This window comes from Chlorocebus sabaeus, chromosome X (assembly GCF_047675955.1).
Source record: "Chlorocebus sabaeus isolate Y175 chromosome X, mChlSab1.0.hap1, whole genome shotgun sequence".
NCBI lineage: Eukaryota > Metazoa > Chordata > Mammalia > Primates > Cercopithecidae > Chlorocebus > Chlorocebus sabaeus.
Genome location: NC_132933.1, coordinates 6,430,058 through 6,457,434, shown reverse-complemented (window position 1 = coordinate 6,457,434; position 27,377 = coordinate 6,430,058). Strand labels below are relative to the sequence as shown.

The window sequence follows — 27,377 nt, the reverse complement described above, 5'->3', positions numbered from 1 at the left end:
ATGCAAAGGAAAATGAATATTTATTCAATCTCCAGATTGGGGAGGGGTCTATGTGTTTAACAGGAAAAGACACAGAAAAAAACTATCACACAGGAAAAGATAAATATGTTTGATTACTTTAAAAGGTGAAACCCATAACCAAAATTTAAAGGCAAATTAACACAAGTGGAAATACAAATGCCCAACTATCGCACAAAGAGAACCATGATCAAGGTCACTAACAAGTAAAGAATTTTAAGCTTTTTGTTTGTTTGTTTTGAGTCGGAGTCTCGCTCTGTCACCCAGGCTGGAGTGTAGTGGCACGATCTTGGCTCACTACAAGCTCTGCCTCCTGGGTTCATGCCATTCTCCTGCCTCAGCTTCCCGAGTAGCTGGGACTACAGGTGCCCGCTACCACACCTGGCTAATTTTTGTATTTTTAGTAGAGACGGGATGTCACCATCTTGGCCAGGCTGGTCTTGAACTCCTGACCTCGTGATCCACCCGCCTCGGCCTCCCAAAGTGCTGGGATTACAGGCGTGAGCCACCGCGCCCGGCCAGAATTCAAAGTTAAAACAGGTTACCACTTTCACCTGTTACCATCAGGCTGCTTATTTTTATGTTTTTTATTTGTATGCATGTTTACTTTATGTTTCAGTTTACTACCCCCTAAGGCAGCAAGAGAGCAGGAAGAGAAGCAAAATAGAGATGTTTTTGACAACTTGGCACTGACAGACTATCCTAAGGGAATAATCTGAAATACATAAAAACATTTTATTCACAAAATTGGTCATCACAGCATTATTTACAATACTGAAAATCTGGAAATAACCTAAATTTCTAACAATTGAAAGAAGGTTAAGTAAATTATAAGACTATGCAATAAAATATATTACCAGCAATACAAAGTATCTTTGTGAAAATCTGTAATAACCAAACATAATACTTAGTAAAAAAAAGAACATAACTTGCATGATAAAGAACACAATATGACCACAACAATGCAAAAAATTCACACCCCCAAAAAAGACAAGATATTATCTGGCAATTTTGCAGTAAAATACTCATGTATTTGTGCTACATTTCTAATTTTTCCATAACTGACGCATCAATTTTATAATTAGGAAAAAAATACCTTTTTAAAGTAAAGCAAACACAAGATTCTTTAGCAATGTTCATTCCATCCCACAATAGAGTCTAGAGAGTCACAAAAACCTCAGCCTCCTTCAGGAGAGGGGGGGAGCTTGGTAGTGAAAAATGGTCATGAATGAATGGGTGAAGAGAGGGAGGGGACAACCTAGTAGGAGGGAGGTAGGGATAGGCAAGGGAAAGGTGGGGACCAGTAGTCATACTGGTCAGCCAAGGAAAGGGGCATTGTGGAGTCAGGGAAGACTCTGACTGCTCAACAGAGGTCTGTCTAGACCCAGTAGTAGGCACTGACGGTGTTATCGAAGGACAGGATCAAAGAGAGATTTTAGGAAGACACATGGATTATTTCAGGGACAGGGGAGGAAGGAGGAGGGGTGGGTAAACTACTTGGAAAGAAAGGGAGAAGGACTGAGAAGATGGCAATGGGAGTGGGGAAGAAGGGGCTGATTGCATTCGTGACCTCACTACCAAACATACTTTGCTCATCTCCAGATAAGTCTTTATGGGGTAATGCAGGGCAAAGAAACAGCTCATAAGAGGAACCTGCCAACATCCAACAAATTCAGTTCAAATCCACAGAAAATCTAGGAGTCTCCAAAGAAAATCACAGTCTCACTGTGTCGCCGAGGCTGGAGTACAGTGGCACGATCTTCGTTCACTGCAACCTCCATCTCCCAGTTCGAGCGATTCTCGTGCCCTGGCTTCCTGAGAAGCTGGGATTACAGGCATGTGCCACCACACCTGGCTAACTTTTGTATTTTTAGTAGAGACGGGGTTTCACCATGTTGGCCAGGCTGGTCTTGAACTCCTGGCCTCAAGTGATCCACCTGTCTCGGCCTCCCAAAGTGCTGGGATTACAGGCGTGAGCCACCATGCCCGGCCTCTAACGCACTGGGTTTTAACAAGCCCCTCAGGTAGTTCTGATGTTCTCTCATGTTTGTGAGCCACTGAATGAGAGTCACTCAAAATGTCTAGAATCACTAGTTCTGCTGTCAGCTAAACCATATAAAAGAACCCCTGCTCAAGTGAAATAAGAGATTTCTACAAATAAAGTGACTGGAGGACCACTAATAAGTCATGTCCAGCTTAGTGGGGTTGGGGAAAGGTTATATGAAGCAACAAAGATATAGTTTCTCTAAGCCAAGTCAAGGTAAAGAACTGTGGAGTAGGTGATAAAGCCAAATGCACTGAACTATGTCATAAGGAATTTACAGGCTGTATTGTAAAAGTCACAGTGAACGTGATGACAGCAACAATGAGGATGAAGAACAGTGAAGAAAAAGCTGAGGGAAACCATTGACCAAAGAAAGCCGAGGCTCAAGAGAGAGACGAGCTTCAGGATCAGGAGATGAACAGGGCTCTTCAGTCACAGAGAAATCGTTGTTGCCAGAACAGTCAGTAACTTAACTGCTTAAAAGATCATCATGCTACCATATATACCTCTATTGTAGGCTAATTAATTTTAAAAATCTGTCTAAAATTTACGATTTTAATATAATATCTTGTCATTTTTGGTAACAATACACTGCAGTAACTTAATGTACTTTGCTGTATTTTGTTTCACAAACATTTACCGTGAAACACTGGAGACTTTGTAAAGAGATAATTACTAAAAATTACTCCTTCACTACAGGACATTAGATATTTAATATTTATTTAGAAAGCTGCTGACACTTCTGATGACTACTGATAATTGATAAGATTCAACATGTTATAAATATGAGTTGTAAATATTCCATCCCTTTTGAGATTATATACACTAAGCTTTTTACTGCCACTGGCCTTCCTGGATACTTTCATATTTAAAGAATACAGAACCACATTCTGAGAGATTGACAATGACCTAATATTACACTAATGAAGTCTTCACAGTCCTCAAAATAATTTAGAATTTAATGTTTCAATAAGCAATTAAAATGGAATATTTTGTGCCTCCTGAATAAACACATGTCTGCAACCAACCATCCCTAAAGAAGGATACTAACATATTTTGAGTGATTCAATCCATCCATGGATATAGTTACATCTTTAAATGTTTTCCAGTGTGAATAACAGTCTTCTAATAGATGGCCATTGAGTTCAAGGGTCATATTATTTGTTAACAAATTATTATTTGGGCCAGAAAGTATCTGAAAAAAGTTTAACCAAATTTCCTACACACCTCATATCTCTAGTTTATTGAGCATTATTTATTATTTGATGTAAAAAGTCTACATTAATTACTTCATACATATTTTATCTTGAGATTTTGAAATCCCATGGTCTTAGAAACAAAAATAAAAGATTTTAAGACACCGGCTTCTGGGTTTTTTTTTAACTTTAGATTTGAAAAAGAAACATGGATTACATGTTAACATAATATTTTGAATATATAGGGCTACATAAGATACATTATTAAATTATAAACAAAATAATCAGGAATTTAGTGTGGTGCCTAGTTTGATATATGGTTACTTTTTAAAATGCACTAAATTCCACAAATAATGAAAGTATTCTTTGTGTATAATGTTGTTTGGTTATTATGTATGGTCTTCGTATCCGAAGGTATGACATAATTTGTGTTTGTTTGCTTTGTATTTATTCAGTAAATAAGCTGTAACTGTTTTAAAAAGAGGGAAATTTTTTTTAAACTGGTCCCATTACTAATTATAAATTAATAAAGACTAAACGAAAAGGGTTGGCTCTTACATATTCTCAGGCCAAATTGTTGATGCATGTTTGGATTAACTAGCCCTCAGGCTGCTTCCAATATTATGGGTAATCACAAAACAACCAGCTCTAACTCCTCCTCTCACCAGCTGGAAGGGAGCACATTACATTTGCCATCCACGGTTGGCAAAACTCAAGGCATCAACAACTGGAAAAGATCTCCACCTTGGGAATCATTATACATATTATGATCCTGCAATGGGTCAGAATCCACAAAATACAGTTCCCCTGCATGGATGTCAGAAAAGTTAGCCAGAAATTCATCAGGATTGAAGCCAACCCACACAGTATACCTATAGTCTATGGTGCGTATGGAATAGCCCATGATCTTTATATCTTTTAAATTCGGCTTGTCAGAATTCCACTGAGGGAAATCTGCAGGCCGGGGATACTGGCTATAGGCAATCAGTTCACGGGGATTACCAGGGAGGTATGGATCCTCTTCCAAGTCACGGAATCGAAAATGCTTCAGAAGGTTCTTGCCTTCTCTGCACAGCTCAACGTGAAATGAAGGAACGGGGCAGCGAGGTGGAACCTGCAGTCCTGCAAGTCCAGCCAGCGTGGGAAAAAGAGACACAAGTTCCACAAGGTCCATGGATTGCCTGCCTGAAACAGGAAGCAACAGAGCAGAATGGGTTACATTATAAAAGCCTGCCATGGCCAGGCAGGATCAGTAAAGGAACCTGTCTGGGCTCCATGTTTTCTTTTTTTAATTTACAACATTTATCTTTAACAACAGACGTTTAGAAACACCACCTCAGCACCTCACCCTGCATTAATTACTCATCCAATCAAATAGCAGGATGCAAAATTAAGAGTCCCACCAGCCTGTTGGCACTTTTTAAAACAACCTGAATTTTGGAACCACCAGTGTAATAACTGACTCAGACGAGGATCATCAATTAAGGCTAAAACCACTAGGTAAAAAAAGTCTGTTGAGGAACAGGATATTCTGAGTCCCACAGGATCACCCCACACATTACCCCCTTCTGGATGTCTGCATTAGTGTTATATTTTCATTTTATTACTGTCATATACATACATCATAACATTTACCATCGTAACAACTTTGTAGTGTACAGTTCAGTGGAATTAAGTACATTTACACTGTTGGGCCATCATCACCACCATCCATCTCCAGAACCCCTCTTAATTTACACAACTGAAACTCTGTCCCCATTAAATAACAACTCCCCTTTCTCCGTCTTCACCCAGCAACTGGAAACCACCATTCTACTTTCTATGTCTATGAACTGGACTACTCTAGATACCTCATAGGAGTGGGATCATACGGTATTTGTCCTTTTGTGACTGGCTTATTTCACTTAGCATAATGTCCTCAAGGTTCATCCATGATGTAGCATGTGTCAGTTTCCTTCCTTTTTAAGGCTGAATAATATTCCATTGTATGGACAGATCACATTTTGTCTATTCTTCTGTCAATAGACATCTGAGTTGCTTCCACTTTCTGGTTACTGTGAATAGTGCTGCTATGAACATTAATGTACAACCTTTGATTGAATACCTGTTTTCAGCTCTGTGGATATATACCCAGGAGTGGAACTTCTGGGCCATAGAGTAATTCTATGTTTAACTCTGAGGATCCACTAAATTATTTTCCACAGTGGCTGTACCATTTTACATTCTTACCAGCAATGCACAAGTGTTCCACTTTCTCCATATAATCACTAACAGTCTTAACACTTGTTTCGTTTTTTTGTTTGTTTGTTTGTTTAGACGGAGTCTAGCTCTGTCTCCAGGATGGAGTTCAGTGGCGCAATCTCGGCTCACTGCAACCTCTGCCTCCTAGGTTCAAGCGATTCTCCTGCCTCAGCCTCCCAAGTAGCTGGAATTACAGGCATATGCCACCACGTCCAGCTAATTTTTGTATTTTTAGTAGAGATCGGGTTTCACCTTGTTGGCCAGGATGGTCTTGATCTCCTGACCTCATGATCCACCCACCTTGGCCTCCCAAAGTGCTGGGATTGCAGGCGTGAGTCACCACACCCGGCCTTTCACAGCTTTTTGTTGTTGTTGTTTTTTATTAATAGCCATCCTAGTGGGTATGAAGTAGTATTTCATTGTGGTTCACCCATATTTAAAGTCTAAATATTGTACTTTATATTGATTCCTGTTAAAATTGATCTTGAATTTGCACTATCATGCTGGCCCTTCTGGATCTTTAAGATAGTGCTTTATCATGCTTGATTTCATTTTCTAGACACTTGATTTGTAAGTAAAATAAAAAGAAAACAAGAAAGTTGAAAAGGGTACCTTTACAATGGCAAGATCTGGCTGATGCCTAGCTCTTTAACTGAGTGATCAAACTTACAATACTAGTAACATTGGCCATGAAGTGCACCCCCCACCCCCAAATGTGACACAATGGGAGAATACAATAGCCCATGTAGCACACGTTTCAAGAATGTTACCCTGAATGTAGTCATGTGGAAACAATCAGACAAATCCAGGCTGTGGGACACTGTATAGGACAACTGGCCTGGATACTTATAAAAAGATGAGGTCAGGGAGATAATGGGGCCAGAACATGTAAGGCCACTGTGACCACTTTTACTCAGATCAAGAAGGGTACATAAGAGCCTCCTGTGCCAGGCTGTGACATGACTTGACTTGGGTTTTAGTGAGATCACTGTGGCTGCTCTGAGGAGGAAAACCTCCAAGGGATCCAGGGCACAAGCAAGGAGACCATTTAGCAAGCTATTGCAGTACTTCAGCACAAGATAGCAGCAGTCTGGGGATCCAAGGCAGCGGCAGGGGAAGTGGTGGGAAGTGGTACACAGAGTCTGAATGGAATGTGACAGGCTTGCTCATAGACTGAATATTGCATATGGAGTAAGAGAAAAACTGGGGTTGAGATTATTCCATGATTTTTTGGCATGAGTGACTATTTTCATTTCTTGAGGACAAGAAGAGTGCTGAAGGAAAAGCTGAAGATGAAAGATGTGAAGTCCAGCTTTGGATATGTCAGGCTGGCTACGTGGGAAAGACTGTTGGAAACAAAAGCCTGAAGTTCAGGGAAAAGACACAACTAGAGATAAAATTTGGAAATAAACTGAAAGGCAGTGCAGTTACATCTATTTCTAAATTGCTGAACACTTCCCAACAAAAGTTTCAGAAAAGATTCTCAACCAATCAGAAGATATTTCCCAGCAAACAAAGGGCTAAAATCATGCCTTGAAACTGTTTAACCTTTCTATCAATGACATGAAAGAAGACAGGGCATGCAGTGCACAAAAATCAAATGTGTAAAAAATAAAATTGGGTAGTATAAAGCAAACTCGGAAAGATCCAGAAAGGCCAGAATGATGGTCCAGAACCAGACAAATTTAAACAGGAATCAACATACAGTACAAGATTTAGATGTTAAGGATGGATTAAATGCATAAGTCCAGAAAGGGGGCAATCTGGTTTAGCATAGTTCATAGAAGAGGTGCTCCAAAAACAGCGAACATCATACGCCATTTCAGAGACAGTATACAACCTGTCTCTGAAATGCACTGGGCAGATCGAGTCAAGATAGAACTCACAAGAACCCACACAGGTTGCCCACACATCCAGGAGGGGTATCTGGTCCAACTGGTATTCTGGAAGTACTTTCTCAAACTGAAACATTTTGGAAGACAGAGACCACAACAACCACAGGTCTAAACACTACCTTGTGATGAATGGTTGAAAGACTGGGGATTTCAGCCTAGAGAAGAGAAGGTATTGGTGGAGGGATAGGGTGGGAGGCATCACTGCTGTTTTCAAAGTTTTGAAGGACTGGTACATGGAAGTCAAAGTAAATTTGCTCTTCACTGCTGGGGAGGGCAGAGTAGAATCACCTGGTAGATTTTACAGATCTAGTGGTTCACTAGATTGATGAGCTGTCAAAATGGAAAATGTACCCCCCACAAAGAAGGCTGAGTCCCTACCAAAAGGGTGCATTGAGGGAAAGGATTCTACTCATCTGTTACGGGGGCAGCCCCTTCCTCTAAGCTCTGGAGCAGGCTCTTGTAGAATGTACCACAGCCCTCATCTTGGGGATGCACCTGTTCCTTTGTCCATCATCACCCCACAAGGCTCCTTGTGGACAGGGACCATACTTGTCAGTTCTGGTTCTGTCACTCTTTCCCTGCCCAGAGTATGGGAGATGCTCAGGAAGCATGTGCTGACCACAGAATGTTGAGAAGAAATTCCAACACAAGGCAGGAAGCAGGGTCTGTGTAACCTCCAAAGCCTATGATTCAATAAAGTGGTTCACATATAAACTAAAGGTGATCTTATTGTCAAGCAATATCATTTCAGCATATTTTATACCTGGTTCCATCAACTCTGAGGCGGAATCAAAAGGGTCAAGGTAAGGGAAAAGCTTCTCGCCTGCCTCCGGAAGTGAAGCCGTCCTTCCAGGAACATAGAACATCAGGGGAACATGGGTAGCAACATCAAAATTGCTGTATTTGGCCCATTCTCCATGTTCACCTAGAGCCCACCCTAGTTCATAAAAAGCACAGAATGACAGAAAATGATTAATCATCATACCACAGCTTGTTTAGTTTAGATACTATTTCGTTTCCTGTTGTAAAAACCAGAGAAAGTAGAAACTCATCACCTAGAAGAAAAATTTTCACTTGGAATTACCACAGAAAGGGTGATTTCAATTGAATGCTGCTGTACTCAAAATCAGTTATCTGTCCTCATGAGGAAACCTTTAAAAAAGAAAAAATAATGAAATTTCCAAACTCAAATATCTTAACAAACTACTAGCAACATATACCTAACGTAGGGCTCTGTGGTGGTTCCCACATATGCATTCCTCTCCTGCTAAGACACGCTCCTTCTTGACAGAGTGGGAACCCTGAAAGCTGTAGTGTCACCACTGCCCTGTCCTGTACCTACCTATCTTTTGACTCATTTCCTCCAAGCTCAGGTTTTCAGTTTTCGGTGTGTGCCACCTAAAACTGAGCTGTGGAACTGCAGCACAATCATCAAATTCAAAAAAGGCAAGGACATCTTGCTCAGATTTTAAGATACACCATAGATGGAGTAAACTAAAACCTTTGATTCCAGATCCTTAACCCCGATTACAAACAACACAACCCTTCATGCCTATTTAAAACGTCCCTTGCAAAAGATGGTTTGAATATTCCAAGTTGGAAATACCCAGTCTTTTTAAGTTACAGCACCCTTTTTGATACAAAAAATGGGCATGACAGAAATTGTATAGTGAGTAGTGTTATAAAAATAACCAAACACACCAAAAGCTGCCACGGGTAAATTTGAGAAAGTGCTGAAATACACCACACAGCATGAGACCTTGCTGGCTCTGTCTAATAGATGACGCTGGGGCTGCAAATGGTGTCCCAGCCTTCCAGCGTCTGTGGTCTCCAGAACAGGGCTGAAACCTGTTCTGCACTGACACTGCTCTCCTAAGAAGACCCCAAGTTGAGAGGAGCCTCTTACCCACTCATCTATAATCAAAGCAGACTTGATGCCCATCAGAGTTGCCCAGTGATTCTGGTGAGCCCTTCCTCCCTCTGGCTGTCAGTACTGGGGAGCATGGTGGGGACTTTCAGATAGCTCGGTGGAGCGCAGAAAGAGAGGGAGTTCCCCCTGACTCCTGCCCCAGTCGGTCAGCCCCGTGGGCCGAGGGGTAGCCCCACTGCTCAACCTCTCCACTCTCTTGGGGAGGACGAGGCAGCCTTGACCCACGAGGGCTGATGAATGGGTCGGTTATCGGCAGGCTCCTAGGCCACCAGCTTGGAGATCACGTTGTCCCTTTTAGATTCAGTATGGCGGGAATCTAAAAGGTTGAGGATGGAGAAGCCTGCAGGATGGCAAAGTGAGGGACCCCGGCAGTGGGACCTCAGGAATCCACCCCTGAAACTCTGACTGGGGTGCCCGTGGAGGCTCTGAAGGTACAGCAGTCAGGCGCTCTGTGGCATTCTGAATACTGACATGCAGCCTTCGGCCTCTGCCAGCTTTTGTGAGCTGCCCTGCACCAGGCAGAGGTGGCCCCCAGGCCTGGCACAGGGTCTGACACATGGCACATGCTATAGAAATAACTGTGGACTGCCTGACTGCAAGATCTCATTGAACATCTGGAACATCTGGCCTCAGCCTGTGCTGCTGCAGCCAGGAGCGAATACAGGGAAGTCCGGGTAAGGAGAACGCATGCCTGTGTGGGCCCCAAGGATCCATCTCAAGATCAGGAGGAACAAGAGCCCAGTGACCTTGACAGGCAGCTCAGGAGGTTTCTGGCTCCTGCTCCAGAGGCCCAAGATGAGGACGTGGCAGCACAGGGAGGCCCAGGGAATGATGAGCTCAGGGACACCTGTTAAACTGCACTTTCCCATTTCCAGACCTGCAAGTTCCTGAGACCAGTTGCAGAAACCAGCATGTTTTACTAGCTCCCAGACGGTTCTAATGGAGAATGTCCCAGGAGGGTACTCTTAGCTGGGCTATTTGTAATCTACGGCAGCTGCCTCACAACAAAGAGTGTGTTCATGGAGAAAAGGAAACTGGGCACTGAGGGGTCAGAAGCAGATGGCAGATCATTGGGAATATGTGAAAAATTATGGCACCTCCATATATAATATTACAGACCTTTCTAAGGGAAAAAGCAGGCTTCTGAGAAATGACCCAGAGATTGTCTATGATATTAAGTGTACAAAACCAGGGAACGTTAACAGTACACATAGAACAAGCAATCACATCTTGTGACATACATGTTACAAACATACACATGTATATCCCTTTGTGCATATGTGCACAACTGATGGCTGGCAGATGGATCCCTAATCCATTAGCACCTGTGAGCCCTGAGCAGGTGGGAGAAAAGGGCAGGATGTTCTGGCCCTGAATTATATGCTCTGTATCCTTTTTTCTCTTTACGATAAGCACAGGTTATGATTTACTATTATCCTATTTCATATTTGATGATATAAATTATTTTCCTTTTTCTAAGTATATCAGTATTATGGTTATACTTCAAAAGAGGCAATATTTTTTAGAGATAGTGATCAGAAAACAGAACCATCTGGGATTTGCTTCAAAACAATTCGGAGATGGGGGAGTGGGTGAGTGGGAAACGGGGGGAGCTGCTGTTTTATTCCCTGCTCTTGGAATGTTGAAGAATTAAAAAAATGTTTTTAAAAAGATAGTTTCATTTTTGGAAAAGTAGGAACCAGCCTTAAAGGAGATAAAGACTTGAAAAGCCCAGGCTCGCAGCAGAGAAGACAGTGGGGATAGGGGTAGGAGGGCTGGAGCCAGGCCTGAACAGCTTGCTGGGCTCTGCCAGGATTGTTCTGGATCCTCTCCACCCAAACTAAAAGACCTCCAACCCTCCAGGTTAAAAATGGGGGTTACAAGAGCTCTGCCACACTCCTGCTGCATTCACCAAGAAAAAAAAAAAAGTTGCTACAAGACCCTCCCCCACCCACCCACACCTATCCGTCAAGCATCTAAGATAGAGGTCTCAGGACTAACAAGTTGATCATAAAAATACCCCAGGATCCCAGACTCAAGGCACCACTGGTTCACAAAAGAGAACAAACCCATGTTTATGTCAATGGCAATTTTGCAAAGCATGTTTCACAGGAAAGTTCAGATGTTTTGACTCACCAGGGAATTCCAAAATGCTTACCATGATCCGAGGTAAATGCAACAATGGTGCTGTTGGCCAGCTGAAGATCGTCCAAAGCACTCAAGAGGCGGCCAACCTGTGTATCCAAATATGACACAGAGGCGAAGTAGCTCTGGCGGATTTTCCGCTGCAAATTAAAAAACATAATAATGAGAGTGACTGCAATTTAAATTGCCATGGCATACAGAGATAATGCTTGCCTGAGTATCTCTCCCAATCCCAACCCCTTAGTTGATGCCCTTAATGATTTTCTCAGCCAAAATGTAACACTCCTTTTCCTACCGTCTGCATCGCTTCACCCACGGAGTCACAGCAAAATCTGTAGGTCTACAAATAAGATACATTTCTAAGCAAATCAGATTTCACTTTAGGGCACAGATCACAGTGGATGAATGTGTCACCTACTGCTCCTTTCTGTCTCCCTCACATATTCTGATGGGTTCCAAGAGATGAACATGTACACAGAAACTGATCCTACAGTCCCTTGAAACACAGGCCCACACATGCTCTGATAAAGGTCACAAAGATACAATTCAGTTCTGTTAATTTCCTGTGGCTGCCATAACAAAATATCACAAATTGGGTGGCTTAAAACAACAGATATGTATTGTCTCCTAGCTCTGGAGGCTAGAAGTCCAAGATCAAAGTGTTGGGAGGGCCATTCTCTCCCTGAAGGCTCTAAGTAGAAGCATCTTGCCTCTCCCTAGCTGCTGATGGTGGCGGTCAGTCCCTGGCATCCCTCAGTTTGCAGCTGCATCACTGTGTCTCCATCTTCATGTGTTCTTCCAGTGTATCTCTCTCCCCTCTTCTTAAAGGACACTGATCATATTGGATCAGGAGCCCACCTTACTCCAATATGACCTGATCTTAACTAATTACATCTGCAATAAACCTATTTCCAAATATGGTTACATTCTGTGGTACTGGGGGGTTAGGACTTCAACAGCTCTTTTCAGGGAAAAAAATTCATAACTTAACACATAACAACCACCCTGAGTGAGCCTTTCCCTCTGATCACTTTCTAACCCAACAGCAGATTACAACTGCATATTTTCATGGACCATGGCCGTTACATGGAGCTCATTTCTAACAAACTGTCAGCAGGCAGAAGAGCAAGGAAGAGACCAGAGAGCAGCACGTCCTTCACAGTCCCTGAACCCAAGAGGGGCTTTGGGAACAGCCAGATCATACCCTGAAGTAAGCGAGCCACCGACCCCTCCTGGGCTCTCATCCCCAGCCTGGTTCACAAATGCTAAGAACAAAGATTAATCCTCTACCCCGAAGAGGGGTGAGAAGAAAGCCATGACTTCTCAGACCAGTCCCTGACTTATCATCTGGACCCACCAGCTTCTTCTTATCACTGCCAGGGTGAGGACAATCATAAGATTCACCCGTTCTCACTTGCAGCCAAGAGAAAAGATACACCTAACCTTCTAGCAGGATTATGTTGAACCCTGGCCTACTTATACTTTCTGGTAGATGAAGTCTTCAGCCTGAAACGTGTGGAACTTTGGTCCTCCTGGGGAAGAAAGACACCTGTCAGGATGGCTGTGTCCTATACAAAAGTATTCCCTCCTTCCTATGCTAGCCCCTGGATGTAAGGCAATAAGCAGACAAGGTCCTCAACCTTGATGAACCACCCCATCCAGTGAGGACACAATCATGGAGACAAGAAAATGTTTAATTATCAGTGAGGCCTGACGGGTCTGTCCTGCAGACCCTGGCCTATGGAGGAAATGAGTACTCAGACACAGGCATGCAGTGTAAGAGCAGCTAGGTGACTGCCTAGCTCTAGTGGCGAGAGGGCAGCCCCGAGAAGCTGGAGCTGCTTGCTTTTACTCAGTGCAGGCACAATGCCAAAAACCTGGAGCCAACCTGTAGGTAATTAACATTTATTGTTCTCCTTCCAGGGAACCTCACATGCACAGATGATCAAAGGTCAGCTCCTGGTCAACATAAGTAAACAAGACTGTTTAAGATAAATTCCCCCACACTCCCTTGTACCTACTCCTTGCCCTCTGCCTCAGGGTTATAGAATAGCTGCTTTCAGCTATTCTCCCCTGGGGCTCTGCAGAACCTTCTGACCTTTCAGAAGGTTTGTATCCTTTCCCTATAGTTTTTCCCACCACTCTGACGGATCCCCCACAGAGGCCCAGGGGTGACACAGGGGAATAAGCCCTCAAATCTGCCTGGGAGATTCAGGGAAGGCTTCACAGAGGAGTTAGAATTTGACAAGAAACGCCTGCAGTCAGACAAATGGGGCTCGGATGCTCCAAGCAGGGGCTGCAGGGCACGGAACAGTGTGTTGTGACAGAGTAGCTTGTGTGTGGGGCCAATAAAAGGCTCATGTGACTGGAGAATCAAATGGGAGGGCAGAGGGGTGACTGGAAAGTTAGGTCTGGGCCAGATAATATGGACCTGGTGGGTCTATCCAGGGAGTGGAGGCTCCAAGTTCTAGGCCAATGGAGTCACTGAGGTCTTTCAAGGCAAGAAATTGACATGATCTGGGCTGCAAGTTATTAAGAGTCATGTTGCAACAGGACACAGACACAGATTCCAGAGGCTTTAGACAAAATGGTACTAGGCCACTGCTGGGTACATAAGAGGTGCTCACCACACTTGCTGAATGAACAAAACAAAGCAAGGCCCACTAAAGTGGTCCAGAACAATGTGATGAAGAATCTAGAGGACCATGTGGATATGAGAGGAATTTAGGGGCATCAAGTAGACATGGGGGCAGGGAGCAGAGCAGGAGGAGGTGTTGAGGAACCCCAGGGTGACTCCAGGTTTCACATTCAGCTGGTGGCATAATTCGCTGGCATGTGGGGGCAGGCGGTGCAAGAGGAGGAGGAGGAGGAAGGAGTTCCAGAAGGGGTGGAGCTGGCCAGTGAGGAAGTGACACGGAGCTCAAGGAAGGTCAGGACCCACACAGATGGATTTTACTGGCCACCAAGGTCAGTGCTGAGGTGAAAGTTTAGTGGGTTGGGGAGGTGGAAGCCTGCGTAGAGGACAGAGAAGAACAAATAGACAATGAGGCCACAGACATAGCCAGAAGAGCCCAGTGTGCAGTCGTTCTGCCTTGGAGGTCAGGTGAGGGAGTGGAAAGCAGAAACAGGCAGGGGCAAGGGGGCTGGCACTTTTGCAGCTGAGAGGGATGAGAGCGGATGGAGAGGCTGCAGGGAAGGTGGGTGAGAAGGAAGACCTTGCTCTTTTTGCTTGCAGACGTGGGAAGCAGGGACAGTGGTGAGGAGTCGAGGGAAGAGGCCTCGAGCCCAAAACATGCAAACACAAAATTCCAGATCTCAGTGACGGAGATTATTAATAGAGCCCATTCAACAAGTACACACTAGGTGGCATCTGATCCTCTGAATGGCACATTAAGGACTCCAAGACTCAGAAGGGTTAGTTAACTTGCCCAGAGTCACACAGTTGATAAGGGGCACAGCCAGAATGTGTACCCACATCCACCCCATCCGATCCCCTACCTCTGCCTATCCACCAGCCTCCATTTCTACAAGAGGAAAGGTGCTGTCCACTGAGAAATGGGGCACAGTGGTGGCAAAGGCCTGGAGGGGAGCAGTGAAGGGGAGTAGGGAAGAGGTCATACAAACAGAGCAGCTGCAGAGGACAAGTGAGGTGAGCTGAGCAGAGAGCTTGCCTGGGCTGCTGGGGCTGGAGGCGGGGTATCTGAGGGCCTCCTGCTTCGTGGGGGCGTGGATTTTCTCCAGCAGCTTTCAGGACTTGGACTGGAGAGCAGAGGGTGTGGTTGGACTGTCTGACGATAAGGGTATTGCAGGAGGGGCAAGGATAAATGGACAAGTATGGTGAGCTAAGCAGCTGGGAAGAACAGTAGTCACCTACCACCAGGCCTTAGCTATTTAGGAAAGCAACAAAGCCAACAGGCCCTGGACACAAGGGGGAGATAGAAATGCATATTCTGGCAATCCCCGTGAGGTGGAGCAAGGGAGGTGCTAGAAGAGGTTGTGGTCAGTGTGGTGACTCAGAAGCAGCAGGCAACAAACTCCTGAGTGTGGCCCCTGAGGTCACTGGCTCATGTGGAGCTGAGTTAGAGGGCTGGAGCTGAAGAGAGCCCAGAGCTCAAGAGTGCAGTGAGATGGGCGTGGATGCGGACATCCAAAGCTGCCAGAGGACAGTGAACAGGCCCAAGTTCAAGCGGAATACAGGGCTGGGATCAGCATGTGCATGCATCAGGGAGGCCCTCTGAGTCATGCTGTCCACTGTGTCTAAGGAGGGGACTAACAGAACTTGAAGGAGACCGCTCTGTGCAGCCGAAACGGTCCTAGATACTTCTACATGCTCTCTTTGATTCTTGCTGAAAATCTCTAAAGTACGTGTTATCATGGAAAAATTTTACCTACCTTGTTTCAATTTTATAGAGAAGAAAACTCAGGGAGGCTCAGGGAGGTAACATGACTTGACAGAGGTTAGGCAACTGGTATGGGGTAGAACATGAATTCGAACCCACACTGCTGGGAACCAACAGATCCAACCATGGGGCTTTGGAGTTACAGTCCCTGGGGATGAATCGGCTCCACCTAGTACTAATTTTGTGCTGTCAGACAAGTCAGCACACCTCTCATGCCTTGAGTTTCCTCCCCTAGACAACAGAGAGCAGGTACCTCACTAAGTCCCCATAAGGACTAAAGGTAATACCACACATGAATCAGCGCCCTTCCTGGCACACAGTCCATTTTGAAGGGTCGTTTTAAGTGACCATCACTAATAAAGCATCCAGGTGCAGCCTCAGGGCCAGTTCAAGCCACTTCATCATCAGTAGCCCAGAAACACAAAATTAGAAAAAAAACAGATGGATGCATTGCTTTCCAAACTCTCAGTGAAACCAGAATCAAATGGATTTGAGGAATGCACACCTCTCACCACCCACACTCTTGTTGTGCAATCTCAGGGGCCAAGTAAGTTTGGATAGCAAGGGATATCTGTATACGGTGGTTTTATTGTGTTTGTTTTAAACAATACACTACAGCAGAGGCTCTCAAACTTCTGATGAATCAGAATCACCTGGTGTGCTTTTTTTTTTTTTTTTTTTAAAAGAAATGTCGGTTGTCAGGTCAGGTTCCACCTCCAGCTTCCAACTGTGTAAATCTGAGTGGGCCAAGACTTTGCATTCCCAACAAGCCCTCCCAGAAATTCTAAGGCAGGTAGTCCAGGATGCATACTTGGAAAACCCTGCCATCTTCCATTCACTATAGCTTGCCTGCCACAGCATTCATGTGGTAAGAGAAGGGCACGGTTCTGTGTGGAATATTGCAGAAAGAGCATTAGTCAATGTGTATTCTGCTCTCCAGGGAGAAAGGGTGATTGATGAGTCAGTGTGAGGATTCTAATTATGTGGTTGCTCTGCCCCTAAATCATGGCAAAGGAATGCCAGACATCACAACTGGATGGCACTGGCCATGATGGTGTCCCAGTTCCCTCTGCACCAAGGTCCTGCTCACCAAGCCACCCCCTGAGAGTGACAGCTAGCCAGGGTGGGCTTTTCCCACAAAGGGAACCTGCAAGTACCAGCAAACCAAGCATTCTGGGCTGCTCGGGAGTTGCTCATCACTCTACAATTAATGAGCTATCACCTAAATTAAACAGTATCCCCCTTGGTTAGGAATGGTCACCCAGGCTGCTTCCCCACTCATGTCCACAAGCAACAAGTCACCAACTCTCTGGATATTCCCTTCTTTAGAAGGTAAGACACTGGCTGGGAGAGTTCTGATCCATGCAACACTGCCTGTGTCCTAAATACCTATAGGACACCTCCACCCCAGCTCTTTGCCCGATAACTCACACAAAGAAAGCTCTTAATAAGACATTATAGATGGAGTTGTGTCCACTGAGAAGAGTGGTTTCACCTATGACACTATGTCATCAGTGTCCAATACATCCTCCAACTATGTCCTTGATACCTGAAACTCCACAGGAATTGGGCCATATGGCACACTGATGTTTAAGGCTTGGACATCTTCCCGTTGCCTGATGTCCATCCAGGGGTTGTACGCCACAGGGGGTAGGCCATCAGGGACCTCGGAATCGGGGGCCAAGGTGATGTTCTCCAAGGGATACAACTTCTGAAATTCCTTGGGGAAAAACACAAAGCCACAAAGTTGTCACTGTTTTAGCAAAAGCACAAGGTTGTGGCTCTATTAGTATCTATGCTGCCTTTTCTCTAAGCCTGTGATGCATTTACATGGTGGCTCACTAGCATTTCCCACGTGCTCATCCCTGACCTGGAAGTCCAGCCTTAAGTTACTCTCATGAGATGCCAATGGCAATGAAATCATACGACTTCTGTTTCCTACAAACTGAGCAGCAACAGCTCTCTTCCTTCATACAAACAGATGCCCTTCTGTTCCTGTCCCCACCTCCTGCCTGGCTAGAAAAGTGTCGTGAGGTGTTGGGTTCCCAAAATCACCCTCAGGTTCAGTAATTCACTAGGGAACTCATAGGATTCAGCATTTAGTCTCACTCACAGCTATGATTTATTACAGTAAAACACACTCAGCAAAGAAAAAAGGACATGAGACAAAGTCTAGAGGAAACTAGGCACAAGCTTCAAGTCCTCTTCCAGGGAAGTCACATAGGATACACTTACTTCTCCCAGCAATGAGTTGTGTGATAATACATGTGAAATGCTGCTAACTAGGCAAACTCATTAAAGCCTCATTATCCAGTTTTTATTTGGGGCTGGTCAGGTAGGCATTGTCTGTCTGAAACATAACAAAATGCCAGACTCCCAGAAAAAAAAAAAAAAACAGGGGTTCATCATCAACCACAATGTTTGTCTAAACAGTTTAAGCATAGTAAGTCAATTCTGGGAGTAGTGGGAACACTCTGGAAATCAAAGTTCCCAGATGCCAGCCAAGGGCTAGACTTATAAGCAGGCCTTTCAAAGAATCACAGCCAGGTCAGCTTTGTTAACTGTTGTCTGCAAAGAGGCAGGAAAGGTGAACCTCACAGCCTTCTTCTATCAAGGGGGCTGACAGCTCCTACTAGGAAGGCAAGATCCCCTGGGCCAATCAAAGCAAGACACCTGCAGCATCAAAAAGCATACCGCTGGTCTCTACTCTCATTACATGTGAGGGGCATTCTCTGCAAAGTCAAAAGGATGGGATACTCAGGCCCTCATAAAACATGATAGGGAAAAATGGAAAAGGATTCTAAAACAGAAAAGACTACATGCTCTAAATGACATACAAGCAAGTACAGGATTTGAGGTTCCAAGAAGCAATGCAGTGCTTTGTGTTTACACGATCTAACCTGACAGGCTCAGGGGGAACAGGCAGTTTTTAAAGAGGGCTTCATATTCCCTGGGGCTGTTCTGCAAGGGCCATCCCTTATTACAGGCCTTGGCAGCCAGCTCTGATTCACTTCTCTGTGGTGATCTCGCCATCAAACAACATGTGCTTGGTAAGTTCAAGGAAAGGAAATCAAATCCTCCAGTGGAGGGAAGTGGAAAGCCGAGCATTTCTTACAAGACTCTTACATATTCTTGGCCTTGGCCTCTAAATCCCATCTTCACTCCACTGAGGACACTAGTGCCCATCAGGCATCCATGATGCCTGGGGATGGCAGGATGTGGCCACCTTCCCTGTGCAAATCCCTCCCTTAACAAACAACACAGCTGTGGTGGCTGTGCTGGATCAGCCCTCAACCAGCTCTTCACCTTGGGGTATCTGAAGGGGATGTGTGGCTTATGATACCCAACGGCCAGGAAGAAAGGACTGGCTGACGTTTTCATCTTTTCCAACAACTGTATGGCTTGCTCAGTGCTCTGTTTGTCAGGCAAGGTGCCCTCGGGCACATCCACCACATCCACAGGGCAAAGCAGGTTGGCATGGAGTTCTCCGTCTGGCCCTCGACATGTCTTTCAAAACAAAATATATAACATCAGCTTTTTAAGTGCAAGAAATGGAAGCCATGAAGGCTACACACACAGATTTAATGTTCACATAATCAGCCCTTCATGTGTTATTCAGACTGAACAGAGACATCAGAAGTAGAATTAAAACAGAAAAGTATTTCTTGATTTCCAGGCAGGGGCCAGAAATCCACCAGCACTTAGTTTCTTGCCACTAATACTCTTTCTCCATATCATAACTAATTAAAAGAAACCCCAGTAGCCTATTAAAAAAAATCCGTCTCTAATTCAACAATAAAAAAATGCCAATTAAAAATGGGCAAAGGATTTGGATAGACATTTCTCCAAAGATGATATACGAATGGCCAACTGAACATGGAAATGTGGTTAACATCATTAGTCATTACGGAAATGCAAATCAAAACCACTTCACACCCAATAGGGTGGTTATAATTTTTTAAGATGGAAAATAACAAGTGTTGATGAGGATGCAGAAAAATTAGAACCCTCTCACATTGCTGGTGGGAATGTAAAATAGTGTAGTCACTTTGAAAATCAGTCTGGCAATTCCTTAAACAGTTAAACATAGTTATTATACTGAAGAAAACGAAAAATGTATGCCCATAAGAACACTTGTACAAAAATGTCAAAGGCAGCACTATTTCTAATAGTCAAGAGTAGAAACAACCAAATATCCATCAAGTGATGAATTGATAAACAAAATGTGGTACAACAGACAATTATGTGGCCATAAAAAGGAATGAAAGGCTGGGTGCGGTGGCTCACACCTCTAATCCCAGCACTTTAGGAGGTGAGTGGATTGCCTGAGGTCAGAAGTTCGAGACCAGCCTGGCCAACCTGGTGAAACCCCGTCTCTACTAAAAATACAAACATTAGCTGGGTGTCGTGGCGGGCACCTGTAATCCCAGCTCTTGGAAGGTTGAGGCAGGAGAATCATCGCTTGAACCTGGGAGGTGGAGGTTGCAGTGAGCTGAGATAGCGCCACTGCACTCCAGCCTGGGTGACAAGCGTGAAACTCTGTCTCAAAAAAAAAAGAGGAATGAAGTACCAATTTATACTGTTATGTGGTTGAACCTCAAAAACATTATTCTAAGTGAAAGAAGCCAGAAACAAATGGCTACATAGTGTATGACTCTATTTATACCAAATGGACAAAATACGCAAATCCATGGAGACCAAAAATAGTTCAGTTGTTGTTCCAGGCTGGGTGCTGAGACAAAATGAGGAACAACTGGTAATGGGTACATGGTTTCTTTTGAGAGTGATAAAAATGGTCTAAGATCGATTTGGTGTAGCTGCACAACTCTGTGAGTATACTAAAAACCATTAAATTGTATACTTTAAAAGAGAGAGCATTATGGTATATGAACTCTATTTTAATTAAAAAATTAAAAAGAAAAAAAACCATTTCAAATTACAAAGACAGGTTAAGGCTTGTAAATGACAGGGTCCTAGTCAACTTGATAAGGTGACAGTCCATGGAATTTCCAGATCTTCAGCTACACTAGGCACAGAATGAAACCTCCTGCTTTATTTCCCAAAGTAGACATGTTGGCCGTGAGACCAAAGTTAGTTTTGACCATGATTTGTATATCACAAAGACCAAGGGGCTGTGTTAGCTGCTGTTCCATCTCAAAGAGTGTTGCTGCCTTTTCACAGCCCTGCCTTGCTCACCCCACCCTTGGGCAGGACAGCCCAGCACCCGCCTCAGACCACTTGTTCATCATCTATATATACGCAATTTGCAGCACTCGAGGGAGATTTAGTGTTGTCAGATCCGCCACTTTGAGAAGAAATGGGTAGGGGGGCAGTTAGGGCAGGGACCTGGCGTTTGTAAGTGAGGCCACTAAAAAGGAGCAAGACGGCTTCAGGGAATTAAGATGGGATCTTCCCTATTCAAGCCACACGCCAAAGGCCAGAGCTCACAGTTTTCACTGTATTCTGAAATGGAAAGCTGTCAGGAATTTAGAACAATACCTTCCACCTCACCTCCAAACCCTCACCCTTCCCAATATGTTTACTAAAACCTCAGAGGTACATTTCATTTCTCAGTTCCCCAGTTGGTTTTCTGAGTTTCTTTAAATGTGGGTTTTAGTTTCATTTATATATTTGGGTTTCCTCTAAACCAAGATTTTCTTTGTAGGTTACTTTTTTTCATAATGCTCTAAAAATTTTAAACCCCTATCAGATGTCTCAGCTGCTGAACATACACATTAGGTCTGAGACAGATACACGGCATGCCTCTCTCCCATTCTGGGCTAAGGCTCCTGGAGCTCAGCCTCTTTTCTCCCTCCCATGTCTCAGCATCTCCTACAACTCTCAGTCTCATCCAGAGTGAGCATTGGGGAGCTATTCAATGATTCTGATACGTTAGAGCCCAAGGTTTTAGAACAAGTAGCACCCACCAGCTTCTAGAATGAAGCCACTGCTCCTGTCAGGCCTAATGCTGAACTTACTTCTGTCAAGACATTATCACAAATGAAACCCACAACTTTGCGGTATATAACCAGCTTCACAGAACATGCAGTATACCCAGTAGTTTATGTGACAAAGGAAAAAGTGGTTCCTCTTCAGAAATGTCCCTTTCACAGCCTTACCTTAGTGTTTTCATACTTCTCAGAGGAAGGATGATAAGGTGGAAAAGACCAGCTATACGGAGAATCATCGGTATGGTTAGAAGTTATCCCTTGGAAAAAAAAAAAAAAAAAAGTCATTAAAACATGACAAAAAAGTTGTTAAAACATGACATAAAAAAAAAAAGTTGCTAAAACACTCCCCATAACTAAAACTCTGTAAACAAAAGGGCAAGTGGAACCTCCCTTCTTCGGGGCTGTTTCCTCATCTATAAAAGTCCCCTCTAAAGCCAAACTCTCTAGTTTCTATTTGAGAACTGAGCATCTGACTTCCTGGTCCCTAAGCCCTAATGATTTGTGATAGGCTCTGTGGAAGGGACCCACAAGGACAAGAACAGTCAGCTCCTTAGAGCCCATGCTGAAACCTATCTCTCACCCTATGAAGGAGGCAGCAGAGGCATCAGCACCACCAGGGAGTTGATGGGGGCAGGAGAGGGAGGCTCAGGGAAGGGATGTGCCTTACCCGATGCTAACCAGATATTAGATAAGGCAGCCAGGACTCAAAACCATGTTTTAGAACTCCAAGTTCAAGTGCTCATTCATGAAGCAGAAACCCACCCTTAAGCTTAGTAGTTTATAGTTTATTTGGGAAGACAATATAGTAGTACTGGAAACCAAGGAAGGACTGCCAGCTTTCAGAAGCATCGAAGAGCCAAGTGGGGGATCCTCCAAGCACAGAGGTTATTGTGAGTCAGGTGAGGACTAGCAGGGAGGACTTCTAGAAGCCAGTAAGGCCTGTGAGGGATCTGAAGGGAAGTGTTGCCTATAGTGGTTAGCCAGGAGTGGAGGGGATCACAGGCAGAACCTCGCGAGAAAGCATCAGCAGCAGTCACACAGTGGGACTCCAATAGGGAGCACCAGAAGAGGCAGGAATGCAGAGAAAGAGGGCAGCGGGTGGAGGACCTATGAACACAGCAAGCACTGTGGAAAGAGCACACAGGAGGCCAACCACCACAGGTCCAAATCCGGATGCTGCCTCTTAGCATCCCTGCAACCTCTGGCAAGCTACTTGACTCCCATGAGCCTCCATGTCTTCCTTGGGAAACGATGATGATGATAAAAACCCACCTCGCTTGCTGTTGGGAGGATTAAAGGAGTGGCCAGCATGGTAAACGGCACATACCTGGCACTCAGTGGTGGCTACTGTCATCTTGAAGCAGGCCCAATGCTAACAGAAAAAGGTCTTGAAAACAAAGACTCAGCTGAAAAATGTGTTCCCACAAGGGCTGCCGGAAAAGGTTTATTCTCTGGGAAGGACATGGCGCTTAGAGCCTGATGCCAAAATCGAATCATCAGGAGGGAGGACGTCAAGCAACATCACTCAGTCCTTGCCTGGCTTCCCCTCCCAAAGCACAATCTCCACCCTCTGCTGTGTTTCCTCCTCTCTCCAAAATCATCACTTCCCTGCAGCTGCATTCAGGCAAGGGGTGTGGTAATGAGAACAACAAACTGCAGAAAGTTCTCCTGACACTGGGCTTTTGGCTATGCAATATGATTCGCGACAGGTTCACCTCTGAAACTGGCCTGACTTAGTAGAGCTGAATGTTACTCTCAACCTGGGCTGACCAGCCTGACCAGCTGGGTTCCTGCAGAAGGCTGCCAGGCTTGCCAGTGTAACCACTGAGCAAAGGGAAAGAGACTGAAAACATTCAAGTCGTCATTCCCAAATGATAAGCATTATTGTCCCTATGGTGCTCTTGTCTTCCAATACTTTTTTCTCCATTTTTCTCAAATACTCATGCATTACTTCTATAAATAAAAAGTTTTAAAGTTTGTTTGCTTTTCACTATCCCCATATTGGCATTAAAGACAGCCAGTTTATCAGGTAGCATTTGAGGTAAGGAATGTCCATCTCTGGCACCCTATAGGTCCTGGGTACCAGATTATACTCATCTTTCTGACTTAATTTCCAGAGTGGGTAGCAGCCCCCGCCTAACCACTGCCCCCTCACTGGGCAATCAGTTAGCAACAGCAATACTGGCCACATGGGAGGCCTTCAGGTGTCCTTACCGCACCCCTAGATTTACTGACAGGTACCTTGCAAGGAAGAGGGTGGGGCCCTGAGCTGGACTCCACCCAACATTGCCACCTCTCCAGCCTGTGTCCTCCCTACCACCTGAGGAGCTGAAGGACCCAACAGCACACCCTCAGTGGTTTCTGAAAGGAAGCAAAGCTCTTTCTACCCTTTTCCACTTTGGGTGAGAACATGTAGCTGGGTTGACAAGTTGGTTTTTCAGAAAGGAAGCACTGAATAGCGAGGCACTTGCCCAGCCAGAAGAGCGATCTGCAAAGACAGCCCCATCCCCAGGACGGGATTTCTGGATTCAGATACCACAAACCAAGAGAACCCAGACTCTAAACATGGAGCAGTACCAGGGTGAAAGACTTTTCCCACCGACATGGTCACATAGCCATTCTCCTTGAAGTACTGGGGGATGGTGGAGAAGTTTCCAGCGTGCACCCTCCAGTAGGAGTTGAAGTCGTACAGGCGGGTGGTGTCAGGTCTCCTGCCAGTGAGGAAAGAAACGCGGCTCGGGGCGCACACTGCTTGCTGTTAGGGAGCAGAAGCAGAGGTAAATGTCCTCACAGCAAAACATGTCTGCTATCTCTTAGGTAACCAAGCAACTGCCCTCCTGACGCCCCTAGCAAACAGCTTGGTAGCTGAGTCATGCAGAGCTCAAACCAGACACTGGGATTTGGGCATCACCTAGGCAACAGACAGCTTCCCGGAGAGAGAAAGGGAAGCAATCAGCAGATGCTTATCTCCTCCTACGCAATGGCCTCCCCAGGCACGCAGAGCTGCCAGTGTTGCTGGGGGCAGAGCCATGAGGGGGTTCAGGGAGCAGAGCCACCCTGACTAGCTCTTACCTGAGGCCCAGTCTGCAGACATGTGGGTGCCCTTCTGCAGTACCCCTTCCTTCTGAGCAGCAGGCAAGCCCCCATTCTGAGAGAAAGCTGCCCAGGGCTGCTGTGAGCATATTAGGTCCAGGGCAGACCTTCCACCCAAGGAGAAGGCCACCCTTGAAGATCAAGCTTTCCCATGAGTAGAAAGCCAGATTTTCTCCACTACCATTTTCTAGACTGCTTCCCTCTAACAAGATGTCCCGCACAATCTGTGCCATCTGACAATAGCTGAAGCTCCCCGCCCCCAACCCTCAGTGCCCGAGGAGGCACACACCCACAGCTAGAGGTTCCCAGACATACCTGCGCAAAGGCATTCTGGAAGAGGAGGCTGTGGGATGCCAGTTGGTCAATATTTGGGGACCTCACCAGCTTATCCCCATAACAGCCCAGGGAGGGGCGCAGGTCATCCACGATGATGAGAAGAATGTTCAGAGCATCTACACAGGAGGGAGGGGCTTTGGTGAGGTAACCTGCACTGACACTGAACCCTCCCTCATGGTAGGTGCTAGGTTACTAAGAGGCCCAAGGCTGGACCCTGCACCTTAGCAGCCCAGGCAGGGAGGGGGCTGTGCCTCGGCAAGGGTGGGAGTGGGGCTCGAGGAGGAAGCCTGAGTCCTGGGTGGCAGGGTTAGGCTTTGGTAATGGCCTGAAACCTGGGTGAGGAAGCGAGATAGTAAGTGAAAGACGGTGGAAAGGAAAGATGAATTTAGGAAAAAAAGAGAATGATGTATGGAGGAAAGGACAGATGGTTGGATGGAGGAAGATAAGGAGGAAAAGATGCATAGTTGAAAGGAAGAAAGGATGGAGAGAAGGAAGGAAGGAGAGAAACAGAAATACGAATAGATAGAAGGTAAAAGGGACGGATGGACTAATGGAGGGAGGAAAGGAGGGGTGAAGATGGATGGAAGAGATGGGAAAGATGGGGGAAAAGAGGAAGAGAAGCAGAGGGATAGGAGGAGGATGGATGAATAGATGGAAGGAGGGAGGGATGAAGGGAGGGTAGGAAGGAGTAAAAAATGGAGGAAGGGAACGAATGATGGACGGATGAAAGAAGGAATGGTTAGGAGAGAGGGAGAATAAAAACAATGGATATAAACAAAGGAGGAAGGAGAGGAGAGAGGAGGGGAGACGGCAGGGAGGGCGTGGGCGGTACCTGTGGTCGAGTTGGCCTGCGTCTCGGATCCAAGAGCGACGCAGACGGAGCTCAGGACCAGACCCAGCCAGAGAAAGCCTCGGCCGGACCCGGGCGTCGGCATTTCGGCTTCGACGCGACCGCTCCGGAGCGGCGGTGACAGGCTGCAGCAGGTGGCGCAGTTAGCAGCAGCCGCCGCAGCCACAGAGGCCTCCTGGTCGGGAACCCATGAAGACTGCGCAACACAGCCGCCGCCCGGGCCCTGAGGCCCGGGCGCTGGCCACGGCGCGAGTGCGTCTGTGCGACTCTTCCCTGCGTCCCTCCCCTTGGGGGCGGGTTCTAGAGGTGCGCGTCATCCTGCGGCAGTAGGCGTGGCCGAGAGACAGGCGCAGAGCCGGGGCGGGCCAGCCGCTTTGCAAGCTTCGCAGACCCAGAGGCCCGCAGGCCCCTAGGTGTAGAACTGCTAGGGGTATTGCGATTCAACCACTGCCCTTAACAACTAGCAGTTACCCGTCTATTTTGCCTTTGCTTGTGCTATGCCTTTCACCTGGAAGCCCTGCCCCTCCTTGTTATCTTTATAAAAGACACACTTCTTGTAATCCAGCTTCAATGCCATTCTCCTTCCATGAGGACTTTTGAGAAAGTCCCTTCCTCCATCTAAAAGGACTCCCTTTCCTATTCATTTCTTCAACTAATTCTTAAGTATCGCAAATATGTATACCAGGCGCTGTTGTTGGTACTGGGGCTCTATGTCCCTGCCTTGGTGGAGCTTAAAACTATAAATAGACAGACAGACAGATAGATTAGAGAGAGAGAGAGAGAGAGAGAGAGAGAGAGAGAGTCAGTTGGTGGGCATACCCGGTCTGGAGAAAAATAAAGCGTGGGTGCAGGGCATGCTTGTTATTTTCTATGGGGTGGCCAAGCAGGGCCTCACTAGTGAAGGGGCATTTGAACAAAATTTTGAAGGAAGTGAGGGAGCAAGTCGCATTGAGGTCTGCAAGAAGGGTGCGCCAAGCAGAGAGAGCAGCAATTGTGGGGAGATGGAATCTTAGCCCTACACTGTACTGTACTGAATACTATTATACCGTCTTAATACTGGAAACACAGTTGGATTTTCAACTTTGAGAATCAATCTATAACAAAGCCCAGATGACTTAATTATGACTAAACGACAATGGACAATGGGAAGGTACAAATATAGCTATGATGGTGCTGTGATGCACTGCTCAGATCTCCCTTGAAGACCAAAAATTTTACTTCCCTAGCTGGCTTGAGAGCTGTTAGCTGTCGTGAGCCCTCATCAGAAATTGTCTTAGA

The 27,377-nt window shown here is 45.5% G+C and overlaps 1 protein-coding gene across 1 annotated transcript; it reads right to left on the bottom strand.

The window, feature by feature from the left end:
• Position 1: 1 nt before the first annotated feature.
• IDS (iduronate 2-sulfatase) lies at positions 2-27,377 on the bottom strand. Its single transcript, XM_073013376.1, has 9 exons — positions 26,082-27,377; positions 25,229-25,365; positions 24,398-24,575; positions 21,989-22,077; positions 19,176-19,376; positions 17,419-17,589; positions 11,483-11,609; positions 8,158-8,331; positions 2-4,443 (listed from the first exon to the last, which is right to left on the bottom strand). The coding sequence occupies exons 1-9, from the start codon at positions 26,182-26,184 to the stop codon at positions 3,971-3,973; spliced, it is 1,653 nt and encodes a 550-aa protein (XP_072869477.1). The 5' UTR covers positions 26,185-27,377; the 3' UTR covers positions 2-3,970.

Bases quoted from the DNA above. Each gene is read 5' to 3' on its own strand.
- IDS (XM_073013376.1), bottom strand. From the start codon at position 26,184: ATGCCGACGCCCGGGTCCGGCCGAGGCTTTCTCTGGCTGGGTCTGGTC. The intron at 22,078-24,397 runs GTACTGCTCCAT...TTTTTTTCCAAG, and splicing joins GGGAAAAGTCTTTCACCCTG to GGATAACTTCTAACCATACC. The intron at 17,590-19,175 runs GTGAAGAGCTGG...TTTTTCCCCAAG, and splicing joins TCCCCTTCAGATACCCCAAG to GAATTTCAGAAGTTGTATCC.